This window comes from Nomascus leucogenys, chromosome 1a, assembly GCF_006542625.1.
Source record: "Nomascus leucogenys isolate Asia chromosome 1a, Asia_NLE_v1, whole genome shotgun sequence".
NCBI lineage: Eukaryota > Metazoa > Chordata > Mammalia > Primates > Hylobatidae > Nomascus > Nomascus leucogenys.
In genome coordinates, this window is record NC_044381.1 from 96,386,576 (window position 1) to 96,413,051 (window position 26,476).

Consider the following 26,476-nt stretch of genomic DNA (forward strand, 5'->3'; position numbering starts at 1 on the left):
ATACAAAGATATCCATTACAGTGTTGTTTATATAGCCAATAGTTGGAAACTGTGTACAATCTAATATTAGGAGCATCTTAGTTGAATCACATATAGCATGTCCAAATGATAAAATTTCATGTGCTATTTTATATTTTTTAAGAATACTGAAGAATATAGGGACATATGCTGCTTATTTTAATTACAGGGTTACAAAGCTATACTAAATATTTTTCTCCTTTAAATTTTTATGAGCTTGTACTACTGTTTAATCAGAAAAATTTATTTACAAAGTAATTGTATAAAATGTTGCAAAGTCCAGTTTTAAAAAAACAAATAGTCCGGTCTATGAAAGAAGTTCTGGAGTAATAAGTTGAATTCAGCATTGTTATGCCAAAAACAGAAACATCGAACTAATTTGAGTAGGTTTTGGTTAATTTTCTACTGGTGTGGGGCATCTACCATCTATTTTAAAATTTCCAATAGCCAGTTTATGCAAAGAAGGAAAAATTACAATTATTAAGGAAATTAAAATATATAATGTTTGTAGTTCTAGAATATGTATGTGGTGGTTTTATAAATGTTAATTGTTCTCATATTTGCAAGAAATCAATTTAACATCCTTATAATTCTTCTCCACATGGTTATTTCTCATGTAAAACTGTAATGGTAGATATTCATAGAATTTGAGATTCTTTCGTATGTAGTAAAGTCTGGTCTTTTACAAAATTATTGTCTATATTATATTGCTTAGAATTTTCCAATATGAATTATTATTTAATATGTTTAAAATCCTAATGATTTCTTTTTCCTTTTTAATTTAGCCTTTTATATTTACATAACTACCATAAGATGTTAACAGATGGATTCTTTTTCCTGCGAAATGTCTATCCTCCAAATTATGTTATTTAGAGAATCATGAGCCAATGTTTAAACTAGAATGTTATCCAAGGTACTGTCTCACTTGTACTGTATTTTAAAAGTAGTTTGAAAAGTGTGGAATATGGATTTGTCAATAGACTTGGGTCTACTAAGAAAATATGTACTCTGCCTTGACTCAATAAACTCATATTTAGTATGGTTCAGCTTCTTCATATTTACTCTTGCCCATATTAGAAAACAATTAGCTTACTAAACAAATTTGAGTATTTGGTTGAGGGGGGTACGGGTGATCCTCTCTGAATCTTTCTCATTTGACTAAGAATTATAGGATATTTGATAACCGTGTTTAAAAATGGAGATATCCAAATATTATTGTAAACACCCAATGATTTGTTTTACCTACAATATAAGTATTTTACTTGGTTGGCTTACATAGTAGCTAATAATATTTGTTAATGTAATTTAACTGCTGTGAACCTTTACTGAACAAATATTGAAATTTATTCAAGTCAAAGAAAGAGAATCTCTAATGACTTTTGTTAAAGCTTCTATTTAATAGTTAAGGAGAAAAGTTTGTATGACATACGAGATGCAATTAACAGTAGATTTTACATTTAATAAAAAGAAAGAAGCATGCGTATTTGCTTTATTCATTCCATCATAATTTGCATTAGAGCTGTGGGTGTTTAATGAGCAAATTCCAACTAAAATGCTATATTGATTTTCTAGTGCACTTTGTAATAGTCATCTACCTTGGAAAAGCTCAGTGTTTACAATTAAGTTTTCTTTACTAAAAATGTTTGAGAGTTTCATATTGATCCTTCAAAAGTACTGAATTCCAGAATCAGGGTTTTTTATAACTAACAAATTTCACATCTAACCTAATAGATGTTAAAAATTATCATGCAATAAATACCTTAATTTTGGTTTTGAGGGTTTCTTTTGTTTTATTTTTAATTGACAAATAATAATTGTATATATTATTCCCTTAATTGATGTATGATTTGCAGATTTATGAAGTGCAATTTGATGTTTCAGTACGTGTACATACATTGTGAAATGATCAAATCAGTCTGATTAACGTATTCACCACCTCAAATACTTATTGTTTCTTGGTGACAAGGACATTTAAAATCCATTATTTTAGCTTTTTGAAATATACATTATTCTTCATTATAAGTCACCTTGATGTATAATAATAGATCACCAGAACCTATTCCTCCTGTCTAACTGAAAATTGTATTTTTTGACCAATATCTCTCCTTTCCTCCTCCACCCTCACCCCCAGCCTCTGGTAGCTATTGTTCTACTCTCTACTTATGTGAGTTCCACCTCTTTAGATTCTACATATGTGAGATCATGAGGTATTTGTCTCTCTGTGCTTGGCTTATTTCACCTAGCATAATGTCCTCTAGGTCTATCCACATTGTTGCAAATGACAGAATATCCCTTCTTTTTTTCAGCTTTTCCAGCTGAAAAACCTGAATCCTAGCTTTTAAAGGCTGTATTGTATTCCATTGTACCACATTAAAAGAACTCATTTATCCATTGTTTGGCACATCAGTTGTTTCCATATCTTGGCTATCATGAGTAATGCTGCAGTGAACATGGGAGTGTAGGCATCTCTTTAACGTACTTCTTTCAACTCCTTTGGATACATACCTGAAGTGGAACTGCTGGATCACATGGTAACTCTACTTTTAGTTTTTTGTGGAACTTCATACTGTTTTCCAAAATGGCTGTAGTAATTTACAATACTACCAACATAGTGTAATGGTTTGCTTTTCTCCACATCCACACCAACGCTTGTTATCTTTCGTGTTTTTGATAATAGCCAATCTAACAGGGGTGAGGTGATAGTTCATTGTGATTTTAGTTTTCCTTTCTTTGGCTATTAGAGATGTTAAGCTTTCTTTATATCACTGTTAGCCATTTGTGTGTCTTTTTTGAGAAATATTTGTTAGGTTCTTTGCTCATTTTTATTTATTTTATTTTATTTAGTTTTGAGACTGAGCCTCACTCTGTCGCCCAGGCTGGAGTGCAGTGGCACGATCTTGGCTCACTGCAACCTCCACCTCCCGGGTTCAAGCGATTCTCATGCCTCAGCCTCCCAAATAGCTGGGATTACAGGCGCATACCACCAGGCCTGGCTAAGTTTTGTATTTTTAGTGGAGACAGGGTTTCACCATGTGTAATTGTTATTGAATAGTTCGAGTTCCTTGTATATTTTTGGTATTATTCTTTTAATTAATGTGTCATTTGCAGATATTGTCTCCTACACTATAGGTTGTCTCTTATTATTGTTTTCTTAACTGTGCAGAAGCTTTTTAGTTTGATGTAATCCTACTAGTCTTTTTTTATTTTTCATTGCCTGTGCGTTTGGGGTCATATTCAAGAAGTCTCTGTTTAAACCAATGTCATGGAACTTTCCCCCTGTTTTTTCTTCTAGTAGTTTTATAGTTTCAAGTTTTATATTTTAGTCTTTAGTGCATTTTAAACTGATTCTTGAATAAGGGATGGGAGATGATGACTATTTTTATTCTGCATGTGGATGTCTAATTTTCCCAGCACCATTTATTGAAGAGATTATACTTTCTCCATTGTGTGTTCTTGGCACCTTTGTTGAAAATCAGTTGACCATAATTGTGTGGGTTTATTTCTGGGTGCTCTATCCTGTTCCATTGGTCAGTGTGTCTGTTTTTATGACAATACCCTGCTGTTTTTTTGTTGTTTTGTTTTGCTTGGTTTTTTTGAGAAGAGTCTTGCTCTGTTGCCCAGGCTGGAGTACAGTGGCACAATCTCAGCTCACTGCAACCTCCGCCTCCCAGGTTCAAGTGATTGTCCTGCCTCAGCCTCCTGAGTAGCTGAGATTACTGGCACACACCACTATGCCCAGCTAATTTTTGTATTTTTGGTAGATACAGGGTTTCACCATGTTGAGCAGGCTGGTCTCGAACTCTTGACCTCAGGTGATCCATCCGCCTCGGCCTCCCAAAGTGCTGGGATTACAGGCATGAGCCACTGCACCTAGCCATCATGCTGTTTTGATTATTCTGGCTTTGTGATATATTTTAAATGGTAGTTGCTTAAAATTGCTTTGGCTGTTTAGGGTCTTTTGTGATTCTATATGAATTTTAGATTGTTTTTTCTATTTCTATTTCTGTTCCTATTTCTGTGAAGAATTACAGTAGAATTTTGATAGGGATTGCATTGAATCTTTGGAGTAATACCTTAATTTGAAAAACATTCTTATCATTTATAAATTCTATAACCAGTTTTTATGTGTTTGTGCATGTGTGTTTTCTGGCATTTAAATTTTAACCTTAGAATACATAAATGGTAATGTCCTTTAAATGCACATATACATCTTTGGATTTGAAGTAGCATTAAAAAAAAAAAGTGTTTTCTCTTGATCACGCAGGACCAAAGAAGCCCTCTGTATGTAACAGTTACAAACTAAAAGAGCATTTCAAAATTTTTCTGAAGTTTATTTTGTAGTTTGACAGTATAAATAAAATTTGGTTCAGCGATTCAGGTATTTGAGGCCCTCTTTGTCTAACATTGCAGTAATATTATTATTATTATTTGAGATGGAGTTTCGCTGTCGTTGCCCAGGCTGGAGTGCAATGGCGTGCTCTCGGCTCACTGCAACCTCCACCTCCTGGGTTCAAGTGATCTCCTGCCTCAGCCACCTGTGTAGCTAGGATTGCAGGCATGCACCACCACATTGGATCCCTTCCCAAGGATTGTTACAGATTAATATACAGTTAATCAAGATAGTTATTAGGCCCAGCATGGTAGCTCACACCTATAATCCCAGCATTTTGGTAGGCCAAGGTGGGAGAATCACTTGAGCCCAGGAGTTCGAGACCAGCCTGGCCAACATAGTGAGACCTTGTCTCTACAAAAATATAAAAATTTGGTAGGCCGAGGCGGGAGAATCACTTGAGCCCAGAAATTTGAGACCAGCCCGGCTAACTTGGTGAAACCCAGCTGCAGCCTGGGAGGTAGAGGCTGCAGTAAGGTGTAATTGGGCCACTGCACTCAGTGTGGATGACAGAGCAAGACCCTGTCTCAAAAAAAAAAAAAAAAAAAAAAGGTAGTCATTGTATTTCTTAATTGTAAGTAGTGGAAAAGTGGTGGTAGAGTATTCAGCATGGATCTAATTAGCCAGTCAGTTCACACCCCAGGCAAAATGGCATAAAATTTCATTGCACTACTCAAAACAATATGTAATTTAAAACTTATGAACTGTTTATTTCTGAAATGTTTCACAATATTTTCAGACTATGAATAACCGAAACCGTGGAAAAAGGAACTACAGATAAGACGGGACTACTGTATCAATTCCTCACGCTGTTTTTTTGTTTTTGTTGTTGTTGTTTGTTTGTGTGTTTGTTTTGAGAGTCTCATTCTGTTGCCCAGGTTGGAGTGCAATAGCGAAATCTCGACTCACTTCAACCTCCGCCTCCTGGGTTCAAGTGATTTTCCTGCCTCAGCCCCCTGAGTAGCTGAGATCACAGGCGCCCGCCACCTCACCCAGCTAATTTTTTGTATTTTTAGTAGAGATGGGGTTTTGCCATGTTGGCCAAGCTGGTCTCGAACTCCTGACCTCAGGTGATCCACGTGCCTCGGCCTCCCAAAGTGCTAGGATTATAGGTGTGAGCCACCACGCCTGGCGCCTCATGCTGTTTTGAAAGAGCCACTGCACCCAGCCAATATTTTTGATAAACTATTATTAATATAATTGTGGTATGCAGCATACAATATAGAATAGATTCTGAATAATTTTTCTTTCAGTCTCTTACATAATTTTTGCCTGCCAATGAAAAAGGCTAAGAATTGGGGAATTTTGACTTAGATTTTTAATATGTAAGTAAGTACAAAGTAATCAAAACCACATTATTAATACGTCTAGGAGTTAAGTCACATTGTGAGTCTGTGGTTTGAGTATGGTTACTGTAGTGGTAGAATGGAACTAACATTTGTTGATGATCCACTGTTTATTTATTTGGCCAAGAGCTTTCATATATTTTCTAATTTAATTTTTCATAACATCATGAATAGTGGTATTTTACCCATTTTATATACCTGAACTTCAACTAAAATAATTTAAGAAATTAACAAAAACAAACTTGCTAACCTTTAGTACCTTAAATCACAGTTAAAACTCATATTTTTCCACATACCATACTGTTTTCCATACTATGCAAGATACACCATGTTGGTTTCTCCAAGCTGTTATTATTGCCCTTACTGGAAGGATATTCTGTAGCACTTTGGCCTCCCAAAGTGCTGGGATTACAGGCGTGAGCCACTGTGCCCAGCCCACATTGCAGTAATGTTTTAAAAATGATGTAAGATTTCAAACATACAAACAATAAAATTATGCTTAAGAAATGATAATTTTAGATAACATTAAAGCTCCTGATATAGTGCTGCAAAAATCTAGATGATGCCATTTGTATTAAAATCTGTATCAACAGTGCCCCCTGCTCTGTGCAGATGTGTACTACTATAACAGCACAGCATTGTCCTATTTTATTCTTCCCTTACCCATTTTCTTTCCTCCCCTTCCACCTTCCCACTGAGATAATTACTATTTTGAATGTTCTGTTTATCCTTTCCATGATCATTGTATTATTATTATTTTTATTTGTGTATTTATTTATTTATTTATTTATTTATTTATTTATTTATTTTTTTTTTTGAGATGGAGTCTCGCTCTGTCGCCCAGGCTGGAGTGCAGTGGCGCAATCTTAGCTCATTGCAACCTCCGCCCCCTGGGTTCATGCCAGTCTCCTGCCTCAGCCTCCGGAGTAGCTGGGACTACAGGTGCCTGCCACCATGCCTGGCTAATTTTTTGTATTTTTAGTAGAGACGGGGTTTCACCATGTTAGCTGGGATGGTCTCGATCTCCTGACCTGGTGATCCACCTGCCTCGGCCTCCCAAAATGCTGGGATTATAGGCGTGAGCCACCGCGCCTGGCCTGCTCATTGTATTATTTTTACTAATTGTGTCTGTTCATAAATAGTTAGTAGAGTTGTTTTACTTTGAAACTTGCTATTTTTGTCAGCGTTTTGTTTTTGAGATTTGTCCATTTGTCCATAGTCAAGTCATTTTCAATGCTGGGTAGTATTCCATTCTGAATGTAATTTATTTATTCCTGTTAATATTGATGGACATTTGGGTTATGCCTAAGCTTTTGCTATTATAAGCAATGCTACAGTAAGTATTTTTATAAATGTTTACATTTACATATGTGCATGAATTTCTCTAGGCTACATACCAAAGAGGGGATTTGCTAGCCTAGGCCTGTCTTCAACTTCAATAAACATTGCCAAATTGCTCTTCAGATGGTTGTAGAAATATATCTGCCTATCTGCAATATGTATGAGAGTTTTCTTTATTTCACAGGCTTACAACATTTGCTATTATCAGACCTTTAAATTTTTGCTTTAAATTTTTTAGGGGTATGAAGTGGTATCCCAGTTTTGCAGTACCTATTATTAAAAATAATATTTTCTGAATTGATTAATTGATATTAATTCAGTTTAATGAGTAGTCCTTACAATAATAATTACTTATGGCTTTTATTTTTGCTAAAGGTATACATTTCTCCTTTATTTTCTATGATTGATTGTGCGCTTTATATATTTTGGTAGCTCTGGTTGAAGAAGTGTATTTTGCGCAGAAGGAACGTGATGAAGCTGTTATGTCTAGACTGCAATTAGCCATTGAGGAGCGAGATGAAGCAATTGCACGAGCCAAGCATATGGAAATGTCTCTAAAAGTGTATGTACACATTTAAAACTCTGTATGATATTAGGAACACTTAAGAAGGCATGCTTTAGTTGGTAGCTACATATTCAAAAATGTGACTTATGCTTATATGTTACACTAAGAAATTGGGTATCTCCAGTCTTTTTCTTTTTTTCTTTTCTTTTTTTTTTTTTTTTTGAGACAGAGTCTCGCCCTGTTGCCCAGGCTGGAGTGCAGTGGCGCAATCTCAGTTCACTGCAACCTCCGCCTCCCGGGTTCAAGCGATTCCCCTGCCGCAGCCTCCCGAGTAGCTGGGACTACAGGAGCCTGCCACCACACCTAGCTAATTTTTTTTTTACTTTTAGTAGAGATAGGGTTTCACCACGTTAGCCAGGATGGTCTCGGACTCCTAACCTTGTGATCCGCCCACCTCGGCCTCCCTAAGTGCTGTGATTACAGGCATGAGCCACTGCGCCCGGCCTCTCCAGTCTTTTTCTAAAACCTTTGGCATGCTAGTTTGCCTGTCAGGAATAGCAGTCAGTTTATAAAAAGAAAGAAAGAAATGCACATCACTCTCAATATAATTACTTTCTTTATTTCTTCATAGTTTTATTGTTCCTTCATATGTGACTCCTCTTTTTATTATCTCCTCTTCTCCTCATTATCACTTTTAAAATTTATTTCAGTTCTCTGAGTCTTTCACTGCTCTCTGTTTAATATCCCCGTTCCTGTTCTTTACTACTTTTTACTTGCAGTTTTTTTAGCTTTGTTTTTTAAACTTGAGTGATACTTGAATAGGGTGGAGCCTAAGAATCTGCATTTTTTAAAGCAACCCAGGTAATTCTGATAGGTAAATGATGGACTACACTTAGAGAAACAATGCCCTAGAAATATGTACTTTTCAAATTCTAATGTACAATCCGATCACTTGGGGGATCTTGTCAGAATGCAGATTCTGGTTTATTAGGCCTGGGTTGGAACTGGAGATTCTGTCCTTAAAACAAGCTCCCAGATGTTACACATGATGCTAGTCTAAGGAATATGCTTTGGGTCGAAAGGCCCTAGAACATCTAGAAATATATTACCTGTACAGATAGATAGAATCCAGTGATCTAATATTTAATGATCAGTCAGCTTACTTATGTCATGCTTACTTTGTCCAGTGTTGTACTAGGCTCTGTGGAGGAACAGAGTAAAGTGCTAATTAAAATATGGTTCACTGGGGAGACAAAAAGCCATAAATAATTAATAATATGTGTTCAAGTTGTAATTAGGTAACATTTGTTTTTTGTTTAGATTAATGGCTTTGTTTTTTTTTGAAGATTGATAGGCTCATTATAGAGCATTAAACTCACTGAAAAAAACAAATCAAGAAACAAAAAAATTCACCTAAATTCCACAATGCCTATTCCAAAATAACCATCTTTATCTATAAGGAAACATTATTTCAAATATTTTCTCTTATATACTTAAATATAATTACCTAGAAGGATAGATGGCTTGGGGTTGATTGGAGGTAGCCATAAAATTAATTGGATAAAAATCAATTCATTCTCTATATGTTGTTGTATTTGAAAAGCAGTGTAATGTAGAGACTAAGAGCACAGATTCTGAACCCAATCTATCTTTGAATATTGGTTCTGCTGCTTCCTTGCTGTATAGCGATGGACAAATTACCCAAAGTCTTTAAGGCTCGGTTTTTTTGGTCTACAAAATGTATATAATAGAGCAGGTTATGAGGACTTATACAGGTTGTCGTAAGGACTAAATTACTTGTTGACTATATATGTATATATGTAAAATATTTTGTATATGTTTAAAAGTATATATATATGTATGGGTTGGTTGGTTGTTCAGAGACAGAGTCTTGCTATATCACACAGGCTGGAGTGCAGTGGTGCAATCAGAGCTCATTGCAGACTTGAACTGGGCTCAAGTGATCCTCCTACCTCAGCCTCCCAAGGAGCTATGACTACAGGGACTTCAGGCACATGCCACCATGCTTGGCTAATTTTTAAAGTTTTTTGTAGAGATGGGGTCTCACTGTGTGGCCCAGGCTGGTGTCAAACTCTGGGCCTCATGCGATCCTCTTACCTTGGCCTTCCAAAGCACTGAGATTACAGGCATGAGCCATTGCACCTAGCCAAATTACTGAATATTGAAAAATATGTGGCTCATAGTGGGTGCCATGTGTTAACTTGAATTTAAGAGTAATAGTCAGTTGAAGTGAAACTGAAGAAAATTTTGAACTTCATGCAATATTTTCTCTCAATAAGCTATATTAATTTTCTAAACGCCCTTCTAATATTAACAAATGAGACTGAACTATGCAGCCATAAAAAATGATGAGTTCATGTCCTTTGTAGGGACATGGATGAAACTGGAAAACATCATTCTCAGTAAACTATCGCAAGGACAAAAAACCAAACACCGCATGTTCTCACTCATAGGTGGGAATTGAACAATGAGAACTCATGGACACAGGAATGGGAACATCACACTCCAAGGACTGTTGTGGGGTGGGGGGAGGGGGGAGGGACAGCATTAGGAGATATACCTAATGCTAAATGACGAGTTAATGGGTGCAGGAAATCAACATGGCACATGGATACATATGTAACAAACCTGCACGTTGTGCACATGTACCCTAAAACCTAAAGTATAATTAAAAAAAAAAAAAAAGTATAATAAATAAATTTAAAAAAAAAACAAAAAAAACAAATGAGGCTGAAAAAAAGGGGGTGTTGGAGTCATCCAATTTTTTTCTTTTTCTTTTATTTTATTTAATCTATATTTATTTTTTAAAATTGAATAGAGCCAAGGTTTCACCATGTTGCCCAGGCTGCTCTCGAACTCCTGGACTCAAGCAATCTGCCTGCCTTAGCCTCCCAAAGTGCTAGGATTACAGGCATGAGCCACCAGGCCTGGTCAGAATTTTCTCATTAATTGTTTCAATTGACAATATCATGTGACTCTCAGGTGTGAATTGACCTTAAAAGAAGAAGTTGAAGTAAAATTAATATAAGTAGAGGGTTTATTGGGGCCAAGCTTGAGGATTGCAGCCTGGGAGCTCAGATTCACGTTGCCCTGAAATACACTTCTATTAGCAGGAGTTAAAAATGGACTTTTATTAATTGTTTTCTTTTTTTAAGTTTTTAAGGTTTTTTTTTTTCTTTTAATAGAGATGGGGTCTTGCTGTGTTGCCCAGGCTGGTCTTGCACTCCTAAGCTCAAGCATTCTGCCCACCTTGACCTCCCAAAATGCTGGGATTACAGGTCTTAGGCACGGCACCTGGCCAGGAGTGAATTTTTAAATGCAAAAAAGAGAGATAGGGAGTGGGCTGATACAAAGTTTGTCAGGAACTGTAATTACTTTACAAGAAATAACATTAATTAGTGATTGGCTATACATTGTTAAGCTATAGGGTGTGGGTCATAGTGTCTGGTATGGCATTATTAGGTTAATTTATAGCTACTTGTGGCAATAGCAAACAGTTTGAAGAGATGAATAGAGGCTGGACATGGTAGCTCACATGTGTAATCTCAACACTTTGAGAGACTGAGGTAGGAGGATTGCTTGAGTCCAGGAGTTCAAGACCATTTTGGGCAACATAGTGGGATCCTGTTTCTACGAAAAAAATTATTTAAAAAATTTAGCCTGACATGGTGATAAATGTCTCTAGTCCCAGCTACTTTTTAGACTGAGGTGGGAGGATCGCTTGAGCCCCAGAGATGGAGGCTGCAGTGAACCTGTGCACTCCAGCCTGGGTGACAGAGCAAGATCCTGTCTCAAGAAAAAAAAAAAAGATGAATACATAGCTCAGAGGGTGGCAAGTAGGACATGATTGCAGTCTCATTTTCATTCTTTCTGGGCCTGATAATTAAAAGGGCTTGCATTCCTCAGATAAAAGTTCTTTTCTCATATGAAAGAAAGAAAGAAGCACTTTAAAACTCCACTTTTTTCATTATGAATTTCACATTAAAAAATCTGTAAAAGTTGTATTCATTTCTATAGCCATGTTAGTTTTTATAGCCAAAGTGTGCCCCGTTGTTTAATCTTAACTTTAAAAGGATTGAATAATCATTGCTGGAAGTTTTATCATAGATGGCATTTTTATCCCTGAGTTTTTTATTGTGAGGAATCCCTGGGTGTGTCAGTGGAAACAAAAACACAAACTCAGTGCGCTTCTTTTCTCTTATTCAACACAACAGTCAACACAGAAGCCTTTTTTGACCAAATGTGTAGTTATTTCCCCCACACACCAAGCAAGTAATCAGTTCTGCAGTGGACACCAGCTGAGTGTCCTCCAATTAAATTCTGACACTATCTACCTGGAAAAAAGCATCAGATCTCATAGGTTGAGGGCTCAGTCCCACAAGACTGGCCCTGCTTCATACAAAAATCGTTAAATCCAGGCCTCCAAAACTTCTAACTGACCAGCTTCAAGTTAGGGTTCATACAGTCCCCTCTTTGGGTTCAATTAATTTGTTAGAGCAGCTCACAGAACTCAGGGAATCTTACTTACATTTATTATAAAGGATATGACAAAGGATACGGATGAAGAGATGCATAGGCCAAGGTATGGGGGAAGAGGTGCAGAGCTTCCATGCCCTCCTTGGGTACACCACCCTCCAGGAACCTCCATGTGTTCAGCTATTAGGATGCTCTAGGAATCCTGTTCTTTTGGGCCTTTTATGGAGACTTCATTACATAGGCATGATTGGTTAAACCATTGGCCACTGGTGATCAACTTAACTGCCAGGCCCCTCTGCAGAGGTTGGGGGTTGAAGCTCAAAGTTACAACGTTTTAATCATGCAACCTTCCTCATGAACAGCCTGCATCCAGAAGGTATTTCAGGGCTGCCGGCTATCAGTTAATCATTAGCATACAAAAAGACATCACTTTGGAGATTCCCTGTAGGTGAGGAAAGGGGTAGGGGAGTGGAATGATGACCAAATATGTATTTCACAATATCACAGCAGGTGAATGAATTTCACTTTCAAAGGAAGAGCTCATAAATACCTTATTCTCTGATTTAACATGCTTCAAATTGGCTGTGTGTTATCCTTGTATTCAAATTTTTTGTGAATATAATTCTTGAGTCAAATATCCTTTTATTCTAAACATTGTAAAAATGTTACTCTCTTGTCTTCTGACATTGTTTGCCTGAAAAGAAGTCTTGACAGATTCCCCATCCCCTTGTGTGTGTGGGTTTTGTTTGTTTGTTTGTTTTTTGAGACAGAGTCTGGCTCTGTCGCCCAAGCTGGAGAGCAGTGACGTGATCTCAGCTCACTGCAACCTCCGCCTCCCGGGTCCAAGCTATTTTCCCACCTCAGCCTCCCGAGTAACTGGGACTACAGGTGAGTGCCACCATACCTGGCTAATTTCTGTATTTTTAGTAGAGATGGGGTTTCACCACATTGGCCAGGCTGGTCTGGAACTCCTGACTTCAAGTGATCCACCCGCCTCAGCCTCCCAAAGTACTGGGATTACAGGCATGAGCCACTGTGCCCAGCTGTATGTGTGTGTGTTTGTCTGTCTTTTTTTTTGTCAGATACCTGAAGGATTCATCCTTTATTCTTAAAGTAGGGCTGAATCAGGACAATTGTTCATCATTCTTTAATAAGGTTTTGGGGACCACAGCATGCTTTTCAAAGGATTATTTGATTCTTCCTTTATTTCATGAAAATTTTACCTTTTTAAAAAAACTTAACTTTTATTTTAAGTTCAGGGGTACATTTGCAGGTTATTATATAAGTAAACTTGGGTTGTGGAGTTTTTTTGTACAGATTATTTCATCACCCCAGTATTAAGCCTAATATCCATTAGTTATTTTTCCTGATCCTGTACTTCCTCCCATGCCCCACGCTCCAATAGGCCCCAGTGTCTGTTGTTCCACTCTATGTGTCCATGTGTTCTCATAAGTTAGCTCTCACTTATAAGTGATAACATGTGGTATTTGGTTTTCTGTTCCGGCATTAGTTTGCTAAGAATAATGGCCTCCAGCTCCATCCATGTTCCTGTGAAGGAAATGATCTTGTGCTTTTTTATAGTTCCATACTATTATTTCATGGAAATTTTACTTTCTAAAGAGGTTTTTTTGTAGAGATAGGGTCCTGCTTATTGCCCAGGCTGGTCTCAAACTCCTGGCTTCAAGCAATCCTCCCTCCTTGGCCTCCCAAGGTGCTGGGATTATAGCTGTGAGCAATCACAACTGGCTCATGAAAATTTTAGGTCTACAAATGTTTTGGTTTTTAGGTTTTCTACTTTAGAGACTCCAGATATACGTATATGGGACATTTTTTGTCCTTATGTGTTATCTGTTCAATAATGATTAATATTTTAATCTGCTTTTGCATTGACTTTGATGATTGCAAATCTTTCCTTTATGTTGGTAATACCAATTGTCATTGTTCTTTTCCATGGTCTTTCTAATTAATGTATGTAATTTTTATTTATTTGTTTATTTTTGATTCTCAACTTATTTCCTGAAGTTTTATATTTCTCATTTCACTTTATTGTTTTAGCCCCTTCTCTTTTATTTTATTGAAATGATTTTCTTTTCTTTTTCTTTATAAAATGCCAACCATGGGTAGGAAAATTTTCTTCTTTCCCTTGTGTCTTATTTCATTCATGCTGCCACAATAGTAGAGTATCTGAGACTAGGTAATTTATAATGAACAGAAATTTATTGGCTCACAGTTCTGGAGGCTTGAAATCCAAGATCGAGGTGCTGGCATCTTTCAAGGGCCTTCTTGCCAAGTCATCACATGGTGGAAAGCAGAAGGGCAAAAAGAGGCAAAAGGGAGCTAAACTTGCCCTTCTATAATGACATTAATTCGGTCCACAAGAGAGGAGCCTAGTGGCCTAATCACCTCTCAAAGGTCTTACTTCTTAATACTATTACAATGGCAATTAATTTTTTTTTTTTTTTAAGAGAAGGAGTCTCCCTCTGTCACCCAAGCTGGAGTGCAGTGGCACAGTCTCGGCTCACTGCAAGCTCTGCCTCCCGGGTTCATGCCATTCTTCTGCCTCAGCCTCCTAAGTAGCTGGGGCTACAGGTGCCTGCCACCATGCCTGGCTAATTTTTTGTATTTTTAGTAGAGACGGGGTTTCACTGTGTTAGCCAGGATGGTCTCTGTTTCTGGACATCATGATCCAGCCGCCTTGGCCTCCCAAAGTGCTGGGATTACAGGTGTGAACCACCATGCCCAGCTGGCAATTAAATTTTAACATGAGTTTTGGAGAGGACAAGCATTCAAATCATAGCACGTTGGTTTATGTTTTCTTGTTTTATTATGAACTAGTTTCTTTTGCATGTTTTGTGTTGTATTTGTGGTGTATTCATAGTTGTCACATCATTTCTTTGCATCTTGCTTGTACTTGAAATAGGCAATTTTGTCACAAACTTTTAGCAGAACAGAATGGTACAAGTGAATTTCCTTAATAAACTTTTTTTTTTTTTTTTTTTTTTTTTTTGAGAAGGAGTCTTACGTCTTGCTTTTTTCGCCCAGGCTGGAATGCAGTGGTTGTGTTCTTGGCTTACTGCAACCTCTGCCTCCTGGGTTCAAGCTATTCTCCTGCCTCAGCCTCCTGAGTTGCTGGGATTATAGGCACCTGCCACCACCCCTGGCTAATTTTTGTACTTTTAGTAGCAACGGGGTTTCACCATGTTGACCAGGCTGGTCTCGAACTCCTGACCTCAGGTCATCTGCCTACCTTGGCCTCCCAAAGTGCTGGGATTACAGGTGTTAGCCACCATGCCCAATAACATGCCTAATAAACATTTTATTTTCAGGTGTGTTTGCCTTCTCTGAGCTGCCATTTCTTGGCAAGGCATTGCTCTTGCTACCTTTCTATATAACCCTAGGGCAATGGGATGGGAATGGAGTTTGGTAAGACCTCTGTGGGACTGTATGCTCCTTTTGCTGGAGGTTCTGTCTTTTCCCTATGGGATTTTGTTTGGTGCCAATCATTAAGGGTTCATGCTATCTGGCCTCTCTATACGTATCCTAATTTCATGGGGATATTGCTTTTGGGCTCTTATTTGTTTCACTATTGTAGTAAAACATAGCCAGCCTTGATTCTTGCTTCCTCTGTACAGATTCTTAGGTAATAAGGCTTTTCTTCATGAAAAGTTTTTGTTACTTTTCTCTGGGCTGTCTACTCAACTCATTCTCAGATTGTTTCTAAGCTGTGTGGTATCAGTGAAAAATTCTGTTTTGTTAGCTCACTGCCTTCCCAACACCTGTTTCACAGGTAATCTCGCCAAAATAATCATCTTTGCACCCTGCACCCCCTCCCTATTTTAAAAAATTACTACACGGAACCAAGATGGCCAAATAGAAACAGCCCCAGTCTACAGCTCCCAGCGTGAGTGACGCAGAAGACGGGTGATTTCTGCATTTCCAACTGAGGTACCGGGTTCATCTCACTGGGAAGTGCCGGACAGCGGGTGCAGGACAGTGAGTGCAGCACACCATGCATGAACTGAAGCAGGGCGAGGCATCGCCTCACCTGGGAAGCACAAGGGATCAGGGAATTCCCTTTCCTGGTCAAAGAAAGGGGTGACAGACAGCACTTGGAAAATCGGGTCTGTCTCACCCTAATAGTGCACTTTTCCAACAGGCTTATCAAATGGCACACCAGGAGATTATATCCCGCACCTGGCTTGGAGGGTCCTACGCCCACGGAGCCTCACTCATTGCTAGCACAGCAGTCTGAGATCAAACAGCAAGGTGGCAGCGAGCCTGGGGGAGGGGCACCCGCCATTGCTCAGGCTTGAGTAGGTAAACAAAGCAGCCAGGAAGCTTGAACTGGGTGGAGCCTACCACAGCTCAAGGAGGCCTGCCTGCCTCTGTAGGCTCCACCTCTGGGGGCAGGGCACAGACAAACAAAAGGCAGCAATAAACTCTGCAGACTTAAATGTCCTCGTCTGACAGCTTTGAAGAGAGTAGTGGTTCTCCTGGCACGCAGCTGGAGATCTGAGAACGGGCAGACTGCCTCCTCAAGTGGGTCCCTGACCCCTGAGTAGCCTAACTGGGAGGCACCCCCCAGTAGGGGCATACTGACACCTCACACAGCCAGGTACTCCTCTGAGACAAAACTTCCAGAGGAATGATCAGGCAGCAGCATTTGCGGTTCACCAATATCTGCTGTTCTGCAGCCACCACTGCTGATACCCAGGCAAACAGGGTCTGGAGTGGACCTCCAGTAAACTCCAACAGACCTGCAGCTGAGGGTCCTGACTGTTAGAAGGAAAACTAACAAACAGATAGGACGTCCACACCAAAAGCCCATCTGTACGTCACCATCGTCAAAGACCAAAGGTAGATAAAACCACAAAGATGGGGAAAAAACAGAGCAGAAAAACTGGAAACTCTAAAAATCAGAGCGCCTCTCCTCCTCCAAAGGAACGCAGATCCTCACCAGCAAAGGAACAAAGCTGGACGGAGAATGACTTTGACGAGTTGAGAGAGGAAGGCTTCAGAAGATCAAACTACTCCGAGCTAAAGGAGGAAGTCTGAACCAATGGCAAAGAAGTTAAAAACTTTGAAAAAAAATTAGACGAATGGATAACTAGAATAATCAATGCAGAGAAGTCCTTAAAGGACCTGATGGAGCTGAAAACATGGCACGAGAACTACGTGAAGAATACACAAGCCTCAGTAACTGATGCGATAATGTGGAAGAAAGGGTGTCATCGATGGAAGATGAAAGATTGAAATGAAGCGTGAAGAGAAGTTTAGAGAAAAAGGAATAAAAAGAAACGAGCAAAGCCTCCAAGAAATATGGGACTATGTGAAAAGACCAAATCTACGTCTGATTGGTGTACCTGAAAGTGATGGGGAGAATGGAACCAAGTTGGAAAACACTCTGCAGGATATTATCCAGGAGAACTTCCCCAATCTAGCAAGGCAGGCCAACATTCAAATTCAGGAAATACAGAGAATGCCACAAAGATACTCCTCAAGAAGAGCAACTCCAAGACACATAATTGTCAGATTCGCCAAAGTTGAAATGAAGGAAAAAATGTTAAGGGCAGCCACAGAGAAAGGTTGGGTTACCCACAAAGGGAAGCCCATCAGACTAACTGCTGATCTCTCAGCAGAAACTCTAAAAGCCAGAAGAGAGTGGGGGCCAATATTCAACATTCTTAAGGAAAAGAATTTTCAACCCAGAATTTCATATCCAGCCAAACTAAGCTTCATAAGTGAAGGAGAAATAAAATACTTTACAGACAAGCAAATGCTGAGAGATTTTGTCACCACCAGGCCTGCCCTAAAAGAGCTCCTGAAGGAAGCACTAAACGTGGAAAGGAACAGCCGGTACCAGCCACTGCAAAAACATGCCAAATTGTAAAGACCATCAAGACTAGGAAGAAACTGCATTAACTAATGAGCAAAATAACCAGCTAACATCATAATGACAGGATCAAATTCACACAAAACAATACTAACCTTAAATGTAAATGGGCTAAATGCTCCAATTAAAAGGCACAGACTGGCAAATTAGATAAAGAGTCCAGACCCATCGATGTGCTGTACTCAGGAAACCCCTCTCACGTGCAGAGACACACATAGACTCAAAATAAAGGGATAGAGGAAGATCTACCAAGCAAATGGGAAACAAAAAAAGGCAGGGGTTGCAATCCTAGTCTTGGATAAAACAGACTTTAAACCCACAAAGATCAAAAGAGACAGGGCCATTACATAATGGTAAAGGGATCAATTCAGCAAGAAGAACTAACTATCCTAAATACATATGCACCCAATACAGGTGCACCCAGATTCATAAAGCAAGTCCTTAGTGACCTACAAAGTGACTTAGACCCCCACACAATAATAATGGGAGACTTTAACACCCCACTGTCAACATTAGACAGATCAATGAGACAGAAAGTTAACAAGGATATCCAGGAATGAACTCAGCTTTGCACCAAGTGGACCTAATAGACATCTACAGAACTCTCCACCCCAAATCAACAGAATATACATTCTTTTCAGCACCACACCACACCTATTCCAAAATGGACCACATAGTTGGTAGTAAAGCACACCTCAGCTAATGTAAAAGAAGAGAAATTATAACAAACTGTCTCTCAGACCACAGTGCAATCAAACTAGAACTCAGGATTAAGAAACTCACTCAAAACTGCTCAACTACATGGAAACTTAACAACCTGCTCCTGAATGACTACTGGGTACATAACGAAATGAAGGCAGAAATAAAGATGTTCTTTGAAATCAGCAAGAACAAAGACACAACATACCAGAATCTCTGGGACACATTCAAAGCAGTGTGTAGAGGGAAATTTATAGCACTAAATGCCCACAAGAGAAAGCAGGAAAGATCTAAAATTGACACCCTAACATCATTAAAAGAAGTAGAGAAGCAAGATCAAACACATTCAAAAGCTAGCAGAAGGCAAGAAATAACTAAGATCAGAGCAGAACTGAAGGAAATAGAGACACAAAAAACCCTTCAAAAAAATCAATGAATCCAGAAGCTGGTTTTTTGAAAAGATCAACAAAATTGATAGACTGCTAGCAAGACTAATAAAGAAGAAAAGAGAGAAGAATCAAATAGACACAATAAAAAATGACAAAAGGGAGGGATATCGCCACTGATCCCACAGAAATACAAACTACCTTCAAAGAATACTATAAACACCTCTACACAAATAAACTAGAAAATGTGGAAGAAATGGATAAATCCTCTACAAATACATCCTCCCAAGACTAAACCAGGAAGAAGTTGAATCTCTGAATAGACCAATAACAGGCTCTGAAATTGAGGCAATAATTAATAGCCTGCCAACCAAAAAAAGTCCAGGACCAGATGGATTCACAGCCGAATTCTACCAGAGGTACAAGGAGGAGCTGGTACCATTCCTTCTGAAACTATTCCAATCAATAGAAAAAGAAGGAATCCTCCTTAACTCATTTTATGAGGCCAGCATCATCCTGGTACCAAAGCCTGGCAGAGACACAACAAAAAAAGAGAATTTTAGACCAATATCCTTGATGAACATTGATGTAAAAATCCTCAATAAAATACTGGCAAACCGAATCCAGCAGCACATCAAAAAGCTTATCCACCATGATCAAGTGGGCTTCATCCCTCCCTGGGATGCAAGGCTGGTTCAACATATGAAAATCAATAAATGTAATCCAGCATATAAACAGAACCAAAGACAAAAACCACATGATTATCTCAATAGATGCAGAAAAGGCCTTTGACAAAATTCAGCAACCCTTCATGCTAAAAACTCTCAATAAATTAGGTATTGATGGGAGGTATCTCAAAATAATAAGAGCTACCTATGACACACCCACCGCCAATATACTGAATGGACAAAAACTGGAAGCATTCCCTTTGAAAACTGGCATAAGACAGGGATGCCCTCTCTCATCACTCCTATTCAACATAGTGTTGGAAGTTCTGGCCAGGGCAATCAGGCAGGAGAAGGAAATAAAGGGTATTCAGTTAGGAAAAGAGGAAGTCAAATTGTCCCTGTTTGCAGATGACATGATTGTATATCTAGAAAACCCCATTGTGTCAGCCCAAAATCTCCTTAAGCTGATAGGCAACTTCGGCAAAGTCTCAGCATACAAAATCAAAGTGCAAAAATCACAAGCATTCCTACACACCAATAACAGACAAACAGAGAGCCAAATCATGAGTGATCTCCCATTCACAATTGTTTCAAAGAGAATAAAATACCTAGGAATCCGATTTACAAGGGATGTGAAGGACCTCTTCAAGGAGAAGTACAAACCACTGCTCAATGAAATAAAAGCGTATACAAACAAATGGAAGAACATTCCATGCTCATGGGTTGGAAGAATCAATATCGTAAAAGTGGCCATACTGCCCAAGGTAATTTATAGATTCAATGCCATCCCAATCAAGCTACCAATGACTTTCTTTACAGAATTGGAATAAACTAAAGTTCATATGGAACCAACAAAGAGCCCACATTGCCAAGTTAATCCTAAGCCAAAAGAACAAAGCTGGAGGCATCACACTACCTGACTTCAAACTATACTACAAGGCTACAGTAACCAAAACAGCATGGTACTGGTACCAAAACAGAGATATAGACCAATGGAACAGAACAGAGCCCTCAGAAATAATGCCGCATATCTACAACTATCTGATCTTTGACAAACCTGACAAAAACAAGCAATGGGAAAAGGATTCCCTATTCAATAAATGGTGCTGGGAAAACTGGCTAGCCCTATGTAGAAAGCTGAAACTGGATCCCTTCCTTGCACCTTATACAAAAATTAATTCAAGATGGATTAAAGACTTACATGTTAGACCTAAAACCGTAAAATCCCTAGAAGACAACCTAGGCAATACCATTCAGGACATAGGCATGGGCAAGGACTTCATGTCTAAAACACCAAAAGCAATGGCAACAAAAGCCAGAATTTACATATGGGATGTAATTAAACTAAAGAGCTTCTGCACGGCAAAAGAAACCACCATTAGAGTGAACAGGCAACCTACAGAATGGGAGAAAGTTTTTGCAACCTACTCATCTGACAAAGGGCTAATATCCAGAATCTACAATGAACTCAAACAAATTTACAAGAAAAAGACAACCCCGTCAAAAAGTGGATGAAGGATATGAACAGACACTTCTCAAAACAGGACATTTATGCAGCCAAAAAACACATGAAAAAATGCTCATCATCACTGGCCATCAGAGAAATGCAAATCAAAACCACAATGAGATACCAACTCATACCAGTTAGAATGGTGATCCTTAAAAAGTCAGGAAACAACAGGTGCTGGAGAGGATGTGGAGAAATAGGAACACTTTTACACTGTTGGTGGGACTGTAAACTTGTTCAACCATTGTGGAAGTCAGTGTGGCGATTCCTCAGGGATCTAGAACTGGAAATACCATTTGACCCAGCCATTCCATTACTGGGTATATACCCAAAGGATTATAAATCATTCTATTATAAAGACACATGCACACTATGTTTATTGCGCCACTATTCACAATAGCAAAGACTTGGAACCAACCCAAATGTCCAACAATGATAGACTGGATTAAGAAAATGTGGCACATATACACCATGGAATACTATGCAGCCATAAAAAATGATGAGTTCATGTCCTTTGTAGGGGCATGGATGAAGCTGGAAACCATAATTCTTGGCAAACTATCGCAAGGACAAAAAACCAAACACCGCATGTTCTCACTCATAGGTGGGAACTGAACAGTGAGAACACATGGACAGAGGAAGGGGAACATCACACACCCGGGACTGTTGTGGTGGGGGGGAGGGGGGAGGGATAGCATTAGGAGATATACCTAATGCCAAATGATGAGTTAATGGGTGCAGCTCACCAACATGGCACATGTATACATATGTAACAAACCTGCACGTTGTGCACATGTACCCTAAAACTTGAAGTATAATAATAAAAAAAATGAGAAATAAATAAAGGTTACTACACGACATCCTACTTTCTTTACCATTTGGTTAATTTGCATATTCTGTTCATGAGGCTATACGATGGGATAAGTGGATTTTGGTGTTCAGATTTCACTGTGCCATCTTTACTTGGGATTCCAATTTTTTAAATATTTAAAAAAATTGTTGAGTAGTTTTATATTTCTAGAACAGTTGTGAAGATCATACAGATAGTTGCTGCATAATCCTCACCCTTTTTCTCTTAATTGTTAACATCTTACATTACCGTGATACTTTTGTCACAGGGGAGAATTCAGTATTGTTACATAACTGTTAACTAAACTCTATACTTTCTTTGGATTTCACTATTTTTTCTCAAATATCCTTTTTATGCTCTAAGATCCTATCCAGGATTGGATTTAGTTTGTATGTCTTCCTAGCCTGTCCTGGGCTGTGACATTTTCTCTAACTTTTCTTGTGTTTTAAGACCTTGATAGTTTTGAGGCATATTGATCAAGGTATTTTACACAGAATGTTTCTCAATTTGGATTTGTCTCTTGGTTATGTTGGGGTTATGAGATTTTAGGATGAAGACCGCAGAAGTGAGTGCCATTTTCTTCATGTCATTTCAAGGTTATATTTTCCTAATAGGATTTACTACCAGTAATATTAACCTTGATCATCTGGCCAAGGTATGGTTTGCTGTTTCTCCACTGTAAAGTTACTTACCTCCATTCCTTTGTTCATACTCTACTCTTTGGAAGCAAATCACTTAGTACAGTCCATACTAAAGAATGTAGATGGGAGGTTGTTGAGCTCCACCTCCTGCAGGGGAGAATATTTACATACATTATATGTAATACTTTAATACAGGAGATTTGTCTCTTTTCCCGTTTATTCATTTATTCCGCCATTTGTGTCAGTATGGATTCATAGATGTTCATTTAATACTTTGGATTATAATCTAATACTATGTTATTTATGTCGTTGCCTGAAATGTTCTACCTTTGTGGATTGGAAGCTCTTTCAGGTTAGCTCCTATATTTCTTTGACATGTCCCCATTCCTTTCTGTTGTTTATTTGTTTTTGTTTTGAGACGGAGTCTTGCTCTGTTGTCCAGGCTGGAGTGCAGTGGTATGATTACAGCTCACTGCAGCCTTGACCTCTTGGGCTCAAGCAGTCCTCCCACCTCAGCCTTCCCAGTAACTGGGACTGCAGGCACTCACTTGGCTAATGCCTGGCTAATTTTTAGAAATTTTTTTAGAAATAGAGTCTCACTGTATTGCCTAGGCTAGTCTCAAGCTCCTGGGCTCAAATGATACTCCTGCCTCAGCCTTCCAAAGTTCTGGAATTACAGGCATGAGCCACTACACCTGGTCTCTTCTGATTTTTGAACATTTTCTTTTTGGCATGACAGAATGCTCCAGGGTCACCTTATGTAAGGATGTATAGAGCTGTGCCCCTCCAGTAGATTCAGTCATTCCTCCAAGGAACTCTAGATCCTTTTATTGGAAAATAGTATTAGAAACCAAAATCTGGGTATGGGGTGTGCCCTTTGTTGGGGGAGTATGACTACTTCTAGACCCTTTCTGCAGACAGAGTAGGAAATACACACATATATCTATATAGTAGTAGCTTATACTATATTATGTGTGTGTGTATATATATATATATATACACACACACATATATACAGTAACTGATGTATACACACATGTATCTCTTATTTATGCACCTATCCATTTGTATCCATATCAAGCTAAACATGAGTTCACACTGATGTTCTTAATTCTAATCCATTACCACACTGTTTATTCTAGCCTTCCCTTTTTGTTCATCTGTAAATTACTCTATGCAATGGTGACAAAACTGGCCCCCACCATCCACCATCTGTTTACCTATTTGTTGAAACCCAGTATACGTTATAACTTTTTCTGAATCATTAACCTGTACCTCCATGAGAAATAACTTTAGCAATGAGAATATACTATGTATAGTTCTTTTAGTGTTTAGTCTTATAGTTTCAAGACATCATTTTCTAAAATTACTTAAATTGGCTCCTTCCTCCACCCCACCTCTTTAAGTTAGTTTAGGCCATATTTTTTAATGTAATTAGAGTTACTTATCGTAGTCTGCATTCTATCCTAGTGTCCTTTGATCTCCTAGTTGGTTTCTTTGTGTGCATACATTAAGGTTCACTATGTGCTGTAAATATCTGTGGGTTTTGATAAATGGGTAGTATCATGTATCCAAATTAGTTCTGCCACTTTAAAATCCTCACTGCTTCTTCTACTCAAATCTTCCTCCCTCCCCAACTCTGTGGCAACTACTGACCTGCTTTCTTCCCTTAATAGTCTTTCCTTTTTCAGAATGTCACATGAATGGAATCATACAATATGTAGCCTTTTCAAACTGGCTTCTTTCATTTAGCAGAATGCATTCATGTTAATGTATTAATTTATATAATGTTCTTTTTTTCTTGTTGAATAGTATTCCATTGTATGGAAGTATCACAGTTTTTGATTCATTCCTTTGTATAAAGGATATCTTGGTTACTTCTATTTTTGGTGATTTTGAGTAAAGTTGTTCTAAGTATTCACGTACAGGTTTTTGTCTGGACATGCATTTTCAAGTCAGTTGAGTAAACCCAGTAGCAATACTGCTGAATCATAAGTTAAATCTATGTTAATTTTACAAGAAACTGCCAAATTCTTTTCCAGAGTGGCTATACTAGCAACGAATCAGAGTTCCTGTTGCCGTGTGTCCTTCCAAGCATTTAGAACTATTGTTTTTGTTTTGTTTTGTTTCTTGTTTTGGATGTTAGCCATTCTAACAGGAGTGTAGTAGTATCTTAGTATTTTTATTTGCATTTCCCTGATGACAAATCATTGAGCATCTTTTTAAAATGTTTATTTTTCATCTGCATATCTTCTTTAGTAAAGTGTTCAGGTATTTGATAGTTTTTCAAATTGGATTATTTTTTCCTTATTGTTTAAAAGAGTTGTTTATATTCTGGATATAAGTCCTTTATCAGATATGTGGCTTGCAAATATTTTCTTCTAGTCGATGTCTTGTTTTTTTGAGTCTCTTAGTGTGTTTGGCAGAACACAAGTTTTAAATTTTCATAAGACTTAAATTTTGATAACATTAAAAAAAATTTTTTTTTTGCTTATGGACATTCTTATATTCTACCACCATTTGTTGAAAAGGCTGTCATTTTTACATTGTTTCCTTTGCACCTTTGTCAAAAATAAGTTGACTGTATATTTGTGGGTTAATTTCTGAATTTACTTTTCTGTTTCATTAACCTATATGTTGATCGCTTTGTCAATATCACATAATCTTGATAGTGAGTCTTGAAATCAGGTGTAGTCTTCCAACTTTGCTCTTTTATTACAGAATTGTTTTGGCTATTCTAGATACCCTTTTTAAAAAATTTCAGTAATATAGTCGTTAAAACTTTAGAACTCTTCTTTGGAGATTTGCAGGTACTATAATGTTCAATTTATCAGGGACCAAACAGTGGTATAATATATTTACATGCAATTTATGTTCATAAATTTTGGTACATAAATCAGTCACCAATTTTATTTATGCGATTTGCTTCTAAAAAGATTTTTATGCTTTTAAAAAATCAAATTGACCTCCATAAGACAATGAATCAATTTTTCATAAAATGTCACAACTCTTTTAAAGTAGATATATTCATGTTTTATAGGTGAGAAAAGCTTAGAGGGCTAGACTACTTGGCCAAAGACTCAAAGTCAGTCAATTACACATTGTCAGAATGTCTACCTCAGATTTACACAGGCAACTCAAACTTAGCATATCCAAAATGAAACTTATTAATTCATTCTTAAAACCTGATCCTCCTCCTTAATCCCTTATTCTGATCAGTGTTACAACCATCTGCCTACATATCCAAGCCAAAACTTCTTCCTCAGAACTCCTATTAAACTGATCTCTTATTTAGTTTATTCTATCTCTTTCACTAAAATATTTAAATTGAGCCTATCATTCTTCCCTATTTTTTACCCTTCATTGCATATCTACTTTAATTTATACATATATTTGTTACAGTTTTTATTAAAGTATATTAGTGTTCCTTGAGAAAGAATCTTTTTCATTTTGTCTTTTAGAGCATTAGTATTAAGGGAAGAATGGGAATGGGAGAAAAGGAATGCATTCAATTCTCAGGCTTTTCTTTTTAATTCATTCAGTAAATATTTATTGACTATACTGTGTCAGGTACAGTGCTAGTTGCTGGGGACACAGCATTGTGGTCAAATTGACTTAAGTAAATAAGTAAGTAATCATATAAATACTTAAAACAACTAACAGTTAATTTGAAGAATTTTTGGTTCCTAGAAACAGCTTATAAGAGGGACTCCTTCTGTATCAGTCTAGGAGTTC

General features: G+C 37.9%; 1 protein-coding gene across 2 annotated transcripts in view; it reads left to right on the plus strand.

Moving 5' to 3' along the window:
• MIPOL1 (mirror-image polydactyly 1) overlaps positions 1-26,476 on the plus strand; it is a 370,127-nt gene that overhangs the window by 82,546 nt on the left and 261,105 nt on the right. For both annotated transcript variants that reach the window (XM_003263723.2, XM_030813713.1), the window contains one exon: positions 7,528-7,657. In XM_003263723.2, coding sequence (XP_003263771.2) covers positions 7,528-7,657 — 130 coding nt within the window. The remainder of the gene's footprint in view (positions 1-7,527; positions 7,658-26,476) is intronic.